General features: G+C 41.4%; 1 protein-coding gene across 3 annotated transcripts in view; it reads right to left on the minus strand.

Annotated features, from left to right (window-relative positions):
* Positions 1-5165: 5165 nt before the first annotated feature.
* The window catches only part of TGFBR3 (transforming growth factor beta receptor 3), a 195006-nt gene continuing 183382 nt past the window's right edge, over positions 5166-16789 (minus strand). For all 3 annotated transcript variants that reach the window (XM_054691672.1, XM_054691673.1, XM_054691674.1), the window contains one exon: positions 5166-8593. In XM_054691672.1, coding sequence (XP_054547647.1) covers positions 8475-8593 — 119 coding nt within the window. In that variant the 3' untranslated portion in view covers positions 5166-8474. The remainder of the gene's footprint in view (positions 8594-16789) is intronic.

The following is a 16789-nucleotide window of genomic DNA, read 5'->3' on the forward strand; positions in this document are numbered from 1 at the left end:
GCTGTGAACTTGAGAAGCCAAACAAGTTATGTATGTCCAAAATACAATGGTGGGACAGGCATAGGATACACATACTGAAGGGAAGCAGAATATGCCATCCCAAAATATAACTAGGAGTTCAGGATATGCTACCCCAAATATGCAGTTTTGGTATATTGATTATTTTGAGTTATATGCACTTGAAAGACAGCAAATTCAAAAAGACTCTTTCTCTGAACTCACCCTTACCTGCCAAAGCCAGATCCTCTAAAGGATTGTAGTTTTAAGTCCCTTCCCCCAGAGTCTTCTCATCCAGGGAAGACTCACTCATTGAATCTTCACATACAGTCATAAACTATGGTACCTTACATCTAGTCTTCTAAGGACCTGTTCATCTTTCTTTAAAGTCATTTACTCTTCCTAAAAAGCCCATATTCCACTTCACGTTTCCCTGTAAAAATGGTATTTAATCTTGAATTTTAAAGTCACCTCCTCATGGGAACTTTGATGGTGAGGGTGGTGTGGTGACATATATCTGAGGAGGAGTGAATCTCTCCCGTAAATCACACAGTGTCGTAAACCCATGTTCTGGGACTCCCTGGTGGCGCAAGGGGTTAAGCACCGCACTATGAAGCAATCCGCAGCCTCTGCAAGCACAAGTTTGATCCCCGGCCGGCCAGAGAGAAACCCACATAGCGAAGCAGACCTCTCCTGACTCGCCTGCTGCTCCCCTCAGCAGTGTATTTCAGTCAGTCTGCCTGTTCTGTTCCCCACTCTGTCTCTGGTGAATCCTCTCACCCCCCACATCTCTGGCCTGTACTCCAGCTCTTACATGCATAAATAGATAAATTTAAAAAAAAAATAAACCCATGTTCTATCAATAAAATAAATGTCACCTCCTTGAGGTATCTCCTATGTGCACAAGAGGGCTGCATGTTAATCAATTTGTTTGCTTTTCTATTGTTAATATGTCCTTTATTACAAGGGTCTCGTAAGAACTCAGAAGGGTAGAGGAAAAAATATTTTTTTGTCCCAACAATTCCCAAAATGAAGAAATAGAAAAGCAGAAATGGGGGTTAGGTTCCAATGAAGTTCAGAACTTAGAAAAAACAAATTCCATGAGTTCTTAAGGCTTCAGCACAATTCTCTCTGACTTGATTCTTCACCCTCCAGACCCCTAGGCTGGCAACACCATGCTTATGGCTCAGGCATGTTGAACTATAATAGGTTTGGGGTGGATGTTACTTAAATTAAATTTTTGTTTTTTCAGATGACTTCTCTAAATTCTTTAAATAACAGGGAAAATCAGACTTTTTTTTTATAATGGTAAACAAGCTGTATCTCTTGTTATGGGCCATGGAAATTTTAAAGAATCTGGTGAAAACTATGACTAGTCATCATCTATTCCAATAAATTAGATCTATTTCTGGTCACTCTACCAGTTTGAATAATCTATTTAACTCTTCTTATGCTAATCCTATACCACTTTGATTATAAAATTTTATATCAGGGCCTCCCCGGTGGCGCAGTGGTTGAGCGCCGGGTTGCGAAGCTGCCCGCAGCCTCTGCAGTGCTGGTTCGATCCCCGGCTGATCCCCGGCCACCGAAGGAGGGTCCCACATGGCACGCAGACCTCTCCTGCCGCCCGCTGCTCCCCTCAGCAGTGTACTTCGGTCCTTCTGCCTGCTCTGCTCCCGGCTCTGGCTCTGGTGAATTCTCTCACCCTCCCGCACTTCTGACTGTACCCAGTGCTTGTATAAATAAATAAATAAAAATAAATCCTTAATAAAAATTTTTTTATATCAAATTTTTTATCTACTAAAACCAGACCATTCTCCTCATTGTTTTTCAAAATCTGAATTCAAAGGGAAATAGAGGGACTTTTAAATTAAATTCAGTAATTATCTGGAAGAAAACAAAATTAGACCCTTACCTTCATACCATCACAAAAATAGGAATAACAATCTAATTTTAAAAAATAAATTAGTAATATTACTAGTCCATAGCTAGATTATTAGTACATGTCTAGAGTTAGAACTTTTAAGCAAGACAGAAAACCCAGAAGCCAAGAGAAAAAGATAGGGATATTCAACTACATGTAATTAAACATTTTACCTTGGCACTATCCATTATAAATAGAATGAAGAAAAAGACAATTATAGGTTAGAAAATATTTGTCATACATGACATGTGACATATTGCTAATGTGGAAATTATTAAGAGAAACACAACTGAATAGTAAAATGGGCTAAGGAAATGAACAGGAAGACATGAAAAGGCCAGTAATTGTATGATGGCAATTTAAATGGATCGGAGTGACTGGAAAATGAAGATACTACAAAGTCAAACAATGAGATACAACTTTTAACCACTGGCAAAATTTTAAACATGCACTAATGGTAACAATAATAGTAGATGATAATTATTAAATCATTGGTATATGCTAAATATTTTAGGTGAATTATTTAATATTTAGGGAAAAAAACAAGGAAGTTTGTTTGTTTTAATTAAGGAATTTGCTCAGCTAGCAAATGAGAGAGCCAAGATACATAACAAGGCAACCTTCTGCCTGGAGTCCAAGCTGTTTCAACAAGCCCAACGCGATGATGAGGGTAGGATAGTCTGATTTGGTAACAACCTGTAAAGAAAGTAATGTAGAAATAGATATTAATATTTAAAAACTCATTTGGGAATGACTTGCCAATCCCAAAACAAAAGACCACCATAATCCTAGCATCATCTATTGTTTGACATCTTGGTAGAACTTACCTGTCAAACCATCAGGGCTGGGCAGCAATTGGTTTCATAGTATTTTTTTTTAAGATTTATTTATTTATGCACACAAGAGCTGGGGTACAGGCCAGAGGTGCAGGGGGTGAGAGGATTCACCAGAGACAGAGTAGGAAACAGAACAGGCAGATCTACCAAAACACACTGCTGAGGGGAGCAGCAGATGAGAGAGGAGAGGTCTGTTGTGCTATGTGGGTCAGCTCCCTGGCTGGCCAGGCAATCAAATTTGTGCTGCAGTGGCTGGCAGAAGCTTGATAGTGCTGTCTTTAACCCTTGCACCACCAGGGAGGTAGTTTTTAAACCACTGATTTTCATAATGGTTAAAGATGTATTCTCAATTTTCAGTTGCTTCTTGAATCAGTTTTGGCAAATTATTTTTTCTAGGAATTCATCTATGCCATTAAGTTGTGTCTCCCAGCTAGGAATCAGCAAACCACCCCCAGCTTCAAGTTCTGACAATCCCCAGCCTCAGGGATGAAATTCCTCCTACCTGTGTTACTTCACCGCCCTCTTTTTACCTTTCCAGTCATCCAACCCCGCTCAACCAATTCCCCATTTTCACTGTTGCAATACTCAGCATGGTTTCTGTTCACCAGCAGGACCCTGACTGATGCCTTGCCTATGCAGTCTAGATTTTCCAGTTTATTATAATAAAGTTATTTATGGCAATCCCTTATTTATTAAACTCTCTGCAGTATCTCATTTTATGTTTCATTCCTGATGTTTGTTGCTATGAGCATAATATCTGAGAACACACTAAATCAGAATTATCTCTAAATGAGAGGATGACAGGGTTTTTTTTAATGTTACATATACCTACATTGTTTGCATTCATTTTATACATATATAGTATCTACAAGAAAAATCATCATTTTAGAGGAAAGAACTAAAAAAAGGCATGGATTCTCTCACAAATGAAACAAAACACAAACGAAGGAATACCCAGACACATGAATGTAAATAGTTACAATTTCAGTTAATAGACTCTAAAACCCATTAATGGATGGTCTAGATTTCTGCTCTAATGGATATAAGGGGAGTTTAATGGCAAAAATTGACTGCCAGTTTCTCCCTTATAACATTTGGAGACCTGGCTCCGCTGAAAAATGACAGACATTTCTCTTCTGTGACAAAAGACCCCAGCCTCGATGGAGTAATGTGTTCAGAGGTCCTTGTTCCTACTGTATGGGCACCTCCATGTGTGAGCTGTGAGGGGTGGGCTGTCTCAAACCATCTAAATCACTAATTCTCAAAGGGGAAATAGGTAGGGACTTGAGTGTGGTTCATAAACACACATCAAATGTTATAATTTAATCTTTGAGGGCCTCCCTGGTGGTGCACAAGGTTAAGTACAGCACTGTGAAGCTATCTGCAGCCTCTACAGCACGAGTTCAATCCTTGGCCAGGGAGCTGACCCACATGGTGCAGCAGACCTCTCCTGACTTGCCTGCTACTCCCCTCAACAGTGTATTCCAGTAGATCCACCTGTTCTGCTCCCCACTGCATCTCTGGTGAATCCTCTCACCCCCTCTGCACCTCTGGCCTGCACCCCAGCTCTTGTATGCATAAATACATGTTTAAATAAATTAAATTAAAAAAATAATTTAATTTTTGACAGTAGCATATTGTTTGCAGAAGATAATTTTGTCTGGTGGGGAAAACACCACACCGAACCAACTCCAGAGAGATGAGACAAGTAGCTGGGAAGGTAGGCAGATCATTCTCTTCACCCATACTCAGGGGGTTGAACTTCACCCTGAAAGCATACCCTGAAAGCAAATACAGGAATTACTTAAAGGCTTTAGGTTGGGAAATGACATGATTTGATTCTCTTTAGAATTCTTTTGCTGCAGGGTGAAGAGTGAATGTAGGGGAGGAAGCCCCGGAGACAACTTTAGAGATAATGATCAGGCTTGGATAAAGAGGCATATCAGAGGTAGGATATCTTTGGACTTATTCATTTGGGGGTGGATGAGCCAAAGAGGAGTCAAGTCAGATTCCCAGGTTTCTGGTGTGGGCAGCTGGGAGATGGTGCCATCTTGATAGAGAAAGCTGGCAGCCGCATGAGAGTATTTGGCGAGGATAAAAAGATTAGATCCAACACACATACTATTTTTCTTTCCTTGCCTCTAGGAGATTGAAACAAAGTCCAGGAATGGATTCCAGGGCTGAAACCCACTTCCAGGTTCCCTGCCACCTTTTCCCGAGAAGTGACCGCTTCTGTAGCACCACCCTCTGGGCTGCCCTCCCTTCCCCTCTGCTCAGTGAGCTGGAATGTTCTCTTAGCCATCACCTCCAGTCTTCCTATCAGCATAGTTGGAGCAGATGATAAATTTAGGATAAAGTCACAATGAAAAAGGGTTACAGTAGCCCAAGGGTAGACTAACAATCAAACAAGACACATATTAATAATTGATATATATTTTTATTATGCACAGATAAAAGACTTAAAACTGTGGTTATCAAAACTATACATCTAAGCATGTTCACAAAATTGCTGACACATTGAACAGAGAAAAGAATACACTAGGGGTGTTCAAACTGGCCACAGGGATTTTAAGGGTACTCTTTTTACCCTCATAGATGATGAAAATCATCAACAAAATCAGGCTCATTCAGAAAAAAAACAGAAGAGAGAAGTATTGTATCTGGAAAGTGATAATCATCCTTTCAGTAAAACATCTGTCAGTTTCATGAACAACCCCCAGATAAAACAAATAGGACAAAACACATGATCCACCCAACAAAATGTGCTCTGTTAACACAACCAGCAGTGCAGCCATCACACAAACCATGAGGTAGTTACAGTACAAAAATACTGGCCCGTGATACGGGCCCCACACTCGCTCTCAATCATGCCCCCACAGAACACACACAGGAAATGGGTTTACAATCTTCTTATGAGACAAGGAAAAGACCATTTTTGTTTTGTTTTGTTTTGTTTAGAAAATACAATAGAAACAGCTTAGAAGAAATCTCTGACTTTCAAAATAGAGACTGTTAAGTCTAGACCACATGATGAGAAGCTAAAGGCTATTACACAGGTAATCTGCCTTGGAGTTTAGAGCATTTCAACAATAGCTTTACATCAAACAAAACAAAATGGCCTCTGTGAATAAAGGGTGTAGCCTGCAGAAGTAACAAGACTCTGCAGATACAAGAGTTTACTGGAATATAACAACAGTTTTAAAGAAACTTGCAGAATGTGTTATAAAGTAGAGCTTGTAATTTGTATTAAAACTGTGAAGTAGGAAGCAATTGGAAAAATGCTGTAATGAGAAGTTAGGAAGAAGTTTTTTTTTTTTTAAATGATCAGTTTTTAGAAATGTTTTCAGAAATGCTGAGTGACATTTACTCTCTGATTAACATGAAGTCAGGTTTCATGAACAGGGATTGCTGAATAATACTTGTGACAATAAGCTCCAAAAAAAATCAAAGATGATGATTTTCTCCCCTCTTTCCTTTAAAATCTTTTGGTTTGCATCTATAAATTTGTAAATTAATTTTAAACTATTTATAAAATCATTGGCAATGTAGCATCTCTCTTAAAAATATACATTTAAATATATTACAAAAGGTTTTAATCCCGTCCATCTATGCATTCGACCTTTCAATACCTCTTAATAGCTCATTTTCTTTTTCATAAGATGGAAAGGGTTTTTTAAAAGGCAAAGAACTGATCAAAAGAATTCACAGTAACTGAAATTAAACATCTCATATGGAGTAAGTTAAATTTATCTAAAACACTTAAATATATCTTTATACACATATTTTTGTAGTAAAATATAGCTATAAGTGACTTAAAGACTCTAGTCTTCTTTGAAGACATCTTTAAACTTTTTTTATATATAGAATATGCTTAAACAATACATTCTGCTGAAGGTTAGGCAAAGCGCATTATTTTTCAAACACAGGTAGCGTAATCTAGGTCCTCCACTCTGATACCATGTATGTTAGAAAAGAATTAACCAAAGGGAAAAACATTCTTTTTTATCTCACATCTTCATTTGAAAATGTGCAAAAATTTTCAATGTAGCAATGCAGAGAGCCTGCAAATCTTAGCTCTCAAGTAATCTCTTCTGGTTAAAATTATCCTGATAAATATCTACATGGAGCAAGTCAATCAGAATATTGTTTACTCTATGACTGTGTAACAGTGATCATTAATTTCCACCTACTTGTTTGCCTTGTAGACAGATTCTACTCTCAAATCTTGGGTGCCAACATTCCTATTTAGGGTTCCATTCACAGAGAACCAGGCATAACCTGCTTATTTTAAGGATGGTGAGATTTGCTTATGAATATGTTGGCGTACAGTCTAGCCTTGTTCTATTTGTAGAATTCTGAGTCTGGGGGGAATTCTAGAAAAGTGAGTACTATTTATTTGCAATGAAGCTATCCTCAGTAGTAAATTATTTGGCATGGAGATGTTCCTCTGGCATTCTTTTAAACATAGAGGTATCAGTTGAGCTTATTTTAGCTGCAAAGTGGCATCATATTATTCCATTTCATGAAATTCACCTCAAATTCTTCTTGAGTTTGGGATATATTTAAGGCAAGAGAACTGAGGCAACCCAATTGGGTGCCTTTTTTCATATCTCAGTACTTTCTTGGCAGAATTGGTGAGATAACTGTTCCGATAAATGATCAGAACTGAGCTAAATCTGCCATGCCTTTTCATCTCACAAGAGCTTGATTCTTCCAAAAGGAGTTATTAAAATGGTTGACGTGTTTTGAGTGGAAACACAAATTCTACCAAACATATTTATGAATAAGTTCCAACTCGGAAGGTGTAGGGCATTTTCAAAATGGGAATGGGTTTTCTCTTCATCTGGAAACGAATATACCAGATGACCTATTATCTACTTGTACTTGTACATATACCCCCATGCAAATTCCTCCTAACTTTACAACTGAATTTTGTCCCAATTTATACCCTAATTCATCAAGATAAAATGTCATCAATGGCACAAATCTGCAGTCTCAAAGATGCACCATTTTCCATTTCTCTAGGTCTGTAATGAAGTAGGAAATTTGCATTAAGACATTTTTGCAGTTGTCTGCAGTGTGGGCAGGAGGAGGACACTGAGGAGGGAATCAGCATGGTTTTGGCCCGGGGCACAAGAAAGGAATGTCGCCTGATATGGGTCAGGATGCAGTCCCTGAGGGCAGCGGCCATCTAACCTGACAGATCAGCCCCCAAGGGGTGTGGCAGCAGGTGACAAGTGTCCATCCAGACAAAGGTGCAAATTTGACAGGGAGAAACTTTAGAAAGTCTCGAAGCATTTCTTTTGTTTTACATCGTGGTTCAGTTATAAAACCATCTTTGACCACATCTCCTCACTGGTTCTATTCTCTGTTTACCAACTTCTTGAATCTCAAGAAAAACTCAGGGTCCCGTTACGGATGTTATTACCTGGACAAAGCAGCATTTTAAGAACTGGCATGTGTTTCACATTGAAAACCCCCAAGCCTGTGAGGGGCTGGTGAAGAAGGCCACCACCTTAGCTTTCTCACATGAATTCTAGTGTGTTACAGTCCAGAGGTCACGTTTACAGTAGCCCTGGGTGGGGGGAGGTTGTGAATACAACAGGTGATCTTTACATCAAAATTCATTCTCTCCTTGCAAGGGGACCACAATCGAGCCTTCGAAGTCTGAGTGCATGTCAGTGCGGCATCAGGCCTGTCCTCCCCGCGCAGGCGGGCTAGGCCGCGCTGCTGCTGGAGCAGGGTGTGCTCTGTGTGCTGCCGATGCTGTGCGCTGCGCTGCTGTTTTCTGATGCTGGTGGGGAGGTGGGGACTTGCTGCCTTCCTGCCGTCTCCCCTGCAGTCAATAAAGAAAAGGGTGGGGGGAGAGGTATGTTATGCGTAAGTACTCCTGTAGAGAACATTTTCCTGGCTGATGCTTTTCTCCACCATGGTTGGAAGCAACAGGATCAGAAAGTCTCACACCATCAGGTTGTTGTGTTTTTTTGGTGCTTTGTTTTGAAAAGCTCTTGCAGGAGAAAACTTTTCAAGCTGACTGATGGGGAGTTATAGTGGCTAAGATCCCAGCTAGTTAATGAATCCCCAGGTCCAGTGCCTTTGCAAATACTACCACCACCTGTTCTGTGTGATCCAGCTGACTAGCACCTGCATCCAAGAAGCTCCATCCATCTCCTCTCATGCAGGTACTGCACGAGTTGGAGAGTGTGATGTTTCAACCGGGGTAGGAGAACCTAGGCAGTCCAGGGCCTCTTTCTGAATGCATCTGTATAAATGGGGGCGGCGAAGGCTAGATTTTACCCTAGCTACAGCAGAGAACTGTAGCTAGGAACAAAACTACCTGAGGGATGGAGACAGGAGGAGGTTACTACAGGGTTGCGCAAAATGGAGGTGGAAAGGGGCCTGGTTGCTGGCACATGGGGACTGTGGTTGCCAGGGAACCTCCCACCCCCATTCTGAGGTTCATTGTGAGGTGCAACATGAGTCTCTCCTAACACATTAAGAATCCCACTTTTCATTACACACCCCAGTGCATTTTAGCTAAACCTATTCCTTATGCCAAATGTGCAATGCTTTGGAGAGGGAGGGACCCTTGGGTCACACACATGGTTTGCATTTAGCCCTGCAAAAGGCTCTAGAGCTAAATCTTTTCCTCAGCAAAACTAGCCTCAGGGCAGCCCTCAAAAATGGCTCTAGGTAGGGAAAAGTGATCAAGGCTCTCCCATGACAGACACTGCGTTTTCCTTGAAAAGTCAGCGCATCAACCTCCTAAACTTCTGGTCAGCAGTCTGCTCCCTTCAATATGGGAAGCCCCAGAGGGCCAAGTCTATTTATGAATGAGCCTCCTCTTTCCTGTCCTGCTGAAACACACAGCTATGGGCCAGAGATAAGCAAGCCTCCCTCCAGCTGCTTCATTAAAACAACACACAGAGCAAAGGCTCTGCCCTGCAAGAGCAGGATCTTAGCCGGTTACTTCCATCCCCTTTCGGGGGCCCCTCAAAAGCCTCTGCCAGAAAGCAGTTCTGCAAAACTTAGAATGGCTCATGCCCTTGGGTCTGGTTACAGCTGGTTACAGCTTTCCCTGACACCACTTTTACAAACACATTTTTGCATCAACCTCAGGGCATTTATATGCTTGTTGTGTATTTGGCAATTGCTATATTTCCTCTTGTTATTTTTTTTTTATTTTCTGAGAATGGTGGGATGGAGGGGGAATAAGGGGTCAATATTCCTAAGAGGCCATGAACCACTGTAGTTTCACTCTATTTTTCTGGGAAATCTGTATTTTGGACCATTCCCAGCATTGTCCTGGGGTCTGGGGGATGGGGGAGGAAGAGGGAGAGAGAGAGAGAAATTAAAGGTGAAAAAGTTTGCATCAACGACTGTGCCTTTCTGCCAGAAATTCACTTTTCCTAGAGTGGGAGCTTCAATTCTAGAAGGAAATCAAATCTCTTGGCTACACTGATATGTACCCAAAGAGCTCCCCCAAACCAAAACACCTCCTGTGATCTGAACAACTTTCAAAGTTCATTCCCTAACACCTCACATGTGGATCCACACCCAGCTGATCCTCACCGTCAATTAAGACTAATGTGAAGCACATTTTAAAAATATCGTTTTCCCTATTTAAACAAAGGATACACCAAAACAGCAGGAAGTCAGTCAGCCCCTCTTGGCTCACCTGAGCTTCAGTTGCTCAGCTCATGCACGATGGCCTTGCCTCATCTATTGACAGTGAACAAGTCTGTTTCATCTAGAACTTGACACATACTTGATTATTCATATTCAGGAAAAGTGCCAGTACTACTCCCTGCCCAGGAAGTCTGAATATTTGCTTTCCGATGTCTATTTGCCAAATATAATTTGTTGCCATGTCAGTTTATTTTAATCAGTGCCCATTAAGAAGGCCTTTCAACTTGCAGAGTTTTGGAAACTCTGGTGCTGCTAATGCAAAACACTGACCAAGAGGAAGCCCTGTGCAAAACAGAACAAAGCAGCCCCCTGCACTCAAGGCTGCGGAATTCATGTCATCGAGATGCAGGAGTCAACTTAACCTAATAATCTAGTGACTCTCAACCAACAATGTGACGAGGAGAATCTTGTCCGAGGGTCTGCTGGGAAATGTTGAAAATGCCGTCTTCAGATTATTCCTTCTACTTCTAGTTCTGGGGCTATTTTTACATGTCAGAAATGAGATTTCTTGATAGTAGCCATGTTGTTTAAAAAAAAAACTTTTACCTTTGGAGAGATTAAGAAAGCATTTATTCATTGTCAGATGGAAGTGGCACTACAGAAAAATCCAACTGAAAGAAACAAAGTTTAAGGTATAGCTGCCTCTGCTTAAAAGCCAAGAAGTTAGTCAGGGCTGACCTGGGTTTTCTGCTCTCTGTCCCAGTGACCCTCTGATTACTTGGAGCACTGATTTTTCTCTAAAATGTCTGTTTCTCTAAATCAACCAGCCAGCTTCTGGGAAAGATGGGCGAAAAAAGCAGAGTAAGCCAACTTAGCCAGTGTAAGGTGTCTAAGGAAGCTTATCAAATGTGGCCATCAGAGAACGTTTCCTCTTCATGCCTTTGTTCCTAAAATCTCCAACATATTGAGGAAGAGGGCTCTGTGGAAGAGGAGAGTGAGCAGGAGAAGCAGGCATGCAGTGCATGTGCAACATCGGAGGAGGGTACATTAGGACAAGATAGAGGATTAATTTCATCCAGTTTACTTATCAGCCCGTGGCTGAGCCTAGATATTGCCAAAGATGCTTTCAGAAACAGAAGAATATATTTCTTAAGGGACAACCTGTTTTATTTCTTTAGCTTGTCCTGGAGTTGTCCAGATCAGGTTTTCTGCCACTTCTTTGGCAGTCTACTTCACAACTGGATTCTAATCTTTAACTTTTTCAGAAGAAACTATATCTAAGAAAGATGAATAAATGAAGAGGCTCTACAGGGAAATAACAGAAGAATTCTAAAGACAGCTGAGGGGAGTCTCTGATTACTTAACTCCAAGGAAACTTCACAAACATTGCCTGTAGAAATTAAAGAGGAGCAGAGAGCTGTTCTGGATCTCCCTAGATGGGAGAACATTAGGAGGTGAGTTTAAATGGCAGCACTAGGGACTCAGGTCATATAGAAAAGAACTTGCTGATTATGAGGACTGGCTAGTTATAAGGGAAATTTATAGAATTCTCTTTCTTGAGAAATATTTATGCATGATTAAAAACCATATGCCTGGAGGTAATAGAATTTATGATTATTTGATGCCAGAAAGAAAACAAAGATCGCTTCCTCCAGGCCTAAGTGTTGGTTGCAATTTTGCACCCATTAGTGCCTTGAGTTCTTGATATCCTAATTGTAATTATTTCATAAGCTCCCTCCTGTAAAGATAGTGAACTAGACTCTAATACCTTTAATTAATTTTTTTTAAAGTTTTATTTATTTATGCATACAAGAACTGGGGTAAAGGCCAGAGGTGTGGGGGTGGTGAGAGGATTCACCAGAGACAGAGTAGGGAATAGAACAGGCAGACTGACTGAAATACACTGCTGAGGGGAGCAGCAGGTGAGACAGGAGAGGTCTGCTGCGCCATGTGGGTCTGCTGCGCCATGCTCCCTGGCTAGGAATTGAACACGCACTGCAGTGGTTGTGGAGAGCTTTATAGGTTGCGTCTTAACTGCCACCCCAACACCCTCCACCCTCCAAGCCAAAAGACCTTTCTTTTGTAGACAAAACTCTGCAGAAAGGTGGGTTAGATGTTGCTGTAAGTTATGGGCAAAGGAGACATGTTCCAAAGTAGGATTTAAAATCTTTCAAAATAGGGCCTCCCCGGTGGCGCAGCGGTTGAGCTCTGGGTTGCGAAGTTGCCCGCAGCCTCTGCAGCACCAGTTCAATCCCCAGCTGCTCCCAGGCCACCGGAGGAGGGTCCCACATGGCGCGCAGACCCCCCCTGCCGCCTGCTGCTCCCCTCAGCAGTGTGCTTCGGTCCTTCTGCCTGCTCTGCTCCCTGCTCTGGTTCTGGTGAATTCTCTCACCCTCCCGCGCTTCTGACTGTACCCAGTGCTTGTATAAATAAATAAATAAATCTTAAAAAAAATAAAATAAAATCTTTCAAAATATCTGGCCTATCACTTTCTGTGCTCCTACAGCAGCATCCCTACCTGCGTGCACTTGCTCCTGGTTTTTCATGTGTGTATTGTTTTACCTTTAGCCTCAGCACTAGGGTGAAAAGGGTGGATCCTGCCTTTCTGACAGCCTCCTCTCTTTTCCAGCTGTATCTTCCCGACCCCTGCAAGATACAGGGGTCACACCTTAGCCTGTCTTCTTGCTGCTTCTCTCTTTACCTAGACTGGGCTTGGGAATTGGAGAAAATGCATATCTGTCAAAACATCTCCTTAAACATTTTACATGGTGGTAGGAATTTGGAGTTCAGGTGGCTTTTCAGATGCTCTTTAAGTACTCTCACCTCCATGAAGTAGGGATCATCTCTGTGTTTATTTACTAATATGGTTAATACACCTGGCTCAGGTAACAAGACTAGCAATTGAACAAACTACAGCTTTGAATCCAATCTGAACAGACCTCAGCTAAGGGCTGTACAGATACATTTATAGGGAACGCTTTCCTCCACCTCTCCTGCTTCCTCCTCTTACTATATCAGACTTGGAGTGTATCCTGTTCAGGAGCCACAAAAGCAGGGCCAAGTAAGATCTATTATAACAACATCTAACACACCCCTCCTGCAGACTTTTGCCTGTAAAACAAAGGTATTTTAGCTTGAAGCAAGGGAGGGACAATTTAAACAAATTTTTTTTTTTTAAAAACAGTAAGTGACTGAAAGCATCTCTAAATTAAAGGTAGTCTTCTCTAGCCAACATTTCTTACAACAGTGAGCTTACAAAATGGCAATTTGAATATCAAGCAATCAAGACACTAACTGATACAAAATGGCAACCAATGTGTAGGCCTAGAGGAAAATCCACCATCATGACAACTTGCTGATTTTTTTAAAAGGCACAAACCAACACAAAAGAAAGGAAGCAGAGGTAGAGACAGTAGCACTAAAACACTGAATCCTGGTGAGAATGTGGATGAACTGAAAACTGAGCTTGCAGATTTTTTTTTAAAAACATTTATTTATTCATGCACACAAGAACCGGGTCCTGTTAGAAGAGGCAGACTGACTGAAATACACTGCTGAGGGGAGCAGCGGGCAAGACAGAATAGGTCTACCGTGCCATGTGGGTATCTCACCGGCTGACCAGGATCGAACCTGCACTGCAGAGGCTACAGACAGCTTCACAGCATTGCGCTCAACCGCCTGTGCCACCAGCGAGGCCCCTGAGCTTGCAGATTTAAGAGAGCAGGAATCTAAGTTACTGATAGGAAAAGCTTAAAACAACCAATTCAAAACAAGAGAGACCTTAAAGGCTCTGAGAACTCTGGAAGAGAGAATGGACATGGGGCTACATACAGTGGGGACGGGGAATTTCTATGAAAGCAAGTGAGATTTCTCTAAATCTCCTGCCTTACCTCCTGTAGCTGGAACCCCGGCCTCCCTCATCCATGAGGAAGACAGAAGGTCACTCTCGGAAAAAGAATGAAACTGAGAGTTCCTGGAATGAGCAACCCCAGGGACAGCTGAGGACAGAGACCACAGGAGGGATTAAATGAAAATCTCCACATTGGCTGTCGTAATCCCCAAAATGCTGACAGGCAAACCTATAGCCTTCAGGAAGGAAACAGGAAAACCTGGCTTTATAGAAAACAGGATGAGCTCACGAGGAAAGCGCCAATGATGTGATATCAGGGGCTCCTCAATAAAAGGCCCAGCCTAATCAGCCTCAGTGAAGTTCACAGTCATCATCCTACCCACAAGCTCAGGATGTAACCACTCTGAAATAATCCCATATCAATAGTCTCAGAGAGAGAAGATATTGCACCCTGAAACAAGGGTGATTTTTTAATTCATAGGAAAAAAATTCTTGGAATTAAAAGTTTGAAGGCAATATTAACTAGAAACTGTAAGGTAAAGATGAAGAAAGCTACAAAATAAATAAAGATGGAAAACAGAAAAGGGAAATCAGAGAACCATTCAAGAAATTCAATTGCAAATAAAATGATTTCTAGAATAATAGAACAGAGACAATAGGAGTAAGAGGAGAATAAATAACTCTTTAAAAATCTCAGCACTGTAGCTCATGAGGGCGGAATGTCCACAGTAATACAGGATAATAAACCTAAATCAAGGACTTGATTATTGTAAAATTTCTTATAGAAAAAAAAAAATCAGGAATCTGAATGGCTTTGACTTTCCCAAAAACAAGCTTCAGCGCTAGAAGACAAACAGAAATACTCTCAAAATTCTGAAGGAAAATTATTTATCATCTACAATTCTGTGCCTTGCCAAATTATCAAGTATTTTTATGAGAATATTTTCTTCACACACACAAGGTATGAAAACCACTGATGTCCTATATACCATTTAAACCAAGAAGGGGAAGGCCTGGGTACAGGTCATCTGTAACTCCAAGTAGTGCTGGGGATCCCCAGGATGGTGGTGAAAGAAGACAGGAAGAGAGTACTGTCCAGACACAGAGCTGAGAAGGGAGCAGACAGGGGCTCCAGGAAAGATCTACTGAAGATAATGAATCAGTAGAAACCTGATGTCAAATACATTAAGAAAAGACTGGGGTAATCAACAGAAAGTCAACAGATGTCTGAGAGACAAGTATATAGAAAACCAAGTTAATTTGGGGCAGTATGGGGAGCAAGACAATTCTAGGGAAAGTTCAAAGTCAAACAGGGTAAACAATGTATATACTATGTGGCTACATTATGATTAACATTTAGGGAGTTATTAATTATGTGAACAGTAAATACCATCTAACCAAAATTTTGGTATTGTTTTATTAGGGAGATCATGGGAATTGGGGCACAGAATGTAAACTGGGACACAGAGGTCAAAGAACTAAATTCTCAGGCTCTATAGGAGGCGGGCTACAAGAAGGGCCTAGCATTGGTTAGGTCAAGAAGTAGCAAGAAAGTACCACTCAAGTGGTTTAGAGAGATGGATTAGTGAATGTCAGAAAGAATGAGCTAAGAGTCAAAAATGGTACCCTGCGAAGCAAGGAAAGGGAGTGGGGCAGGAAGGGACTCATGTCTACATCACAAGTCTTATAGACCTATTTTAGTCTTAAACTGTGTACGCAGACTGTGATAAAGTCAAGAAGTTTTACAAAAAAGAAAACAAATATGAATGCTTATGCCCCTTTCCTAAAAAAAAGACACAATTTTGTACTTGTCTTTAGGGACTTTCTTGGACTAGTGGTAGGGATCCCCAAACCAACTATGCTCCAAGGAGCACAAAGAATCTATGGTGCTATTTCACACCATTTCCACCCCAACTGCCCAAAGAACCTTCAGGAAGGATACTTGATCGTGCCCCAGTTGTCATGGGATAAATTGGACCCAGCTTCATTCCAGGTATGTAAATAGATCCATACGTCAATCATGTGAGCTGATTTTGTGCTTTGCACTTGAGAGGCAATGGAAAGCAAAATTAAAAGGAACTATTCCAAATTAAGGATTGTTTTTTACACAGAGGCAGATGCTGCCTGAATCCCAAATATACCATATAAGGTCTAAGTCTAGATTATTACTGAAATTAAGTGGAGTGAGTCAGAATTTGTATACCCATCTCTCCCCAGTGCCCCCTGAATTATGATCTTCTCTTTTTATCTAAATTTGCTGTCAGCATTCTCATGTATAAACTGAGGGGGTTCTGGACAGGAAACTATCGCTTAGTCCTGAAGTATTTTAAGACTTTTCAAGCTTATATGACACTGCTATTCCTTATGAGTCTTTAAAATGAACCAGAGGCGGGCCTCCCCGGTGGCGCAGCGGTTGAGCGCTGGGTTGCGAAGCTGCCCGCAGCCTCTGCGGCGCCGGTTCGATCCCCGGCTGCTCCCCGGCCACCGGAGGAGGGTCCCACATGGCGCGCAGACCTCTCCTGCCGCCCGCTGCTCCCCTCAGCAGTGTACTTC

The sequence above is a fragment of the Talpa occidentalis genome, unplaced genomic scaffold (genome assembly GCF_014898055.3).
Source record: "Talpa occidentalis isolate TD23 unplaced genomic scaffold, MPIMG_talOcc4v2.1 talOcc4.9, whole genome shotgun sequence".
NCBI classification, from domain to species: Eukaryota; Metazoa; Chordata; class Mammalia; order Eulipotyphla; family Talpidae; genus Talpa; species Talpa occidentalis.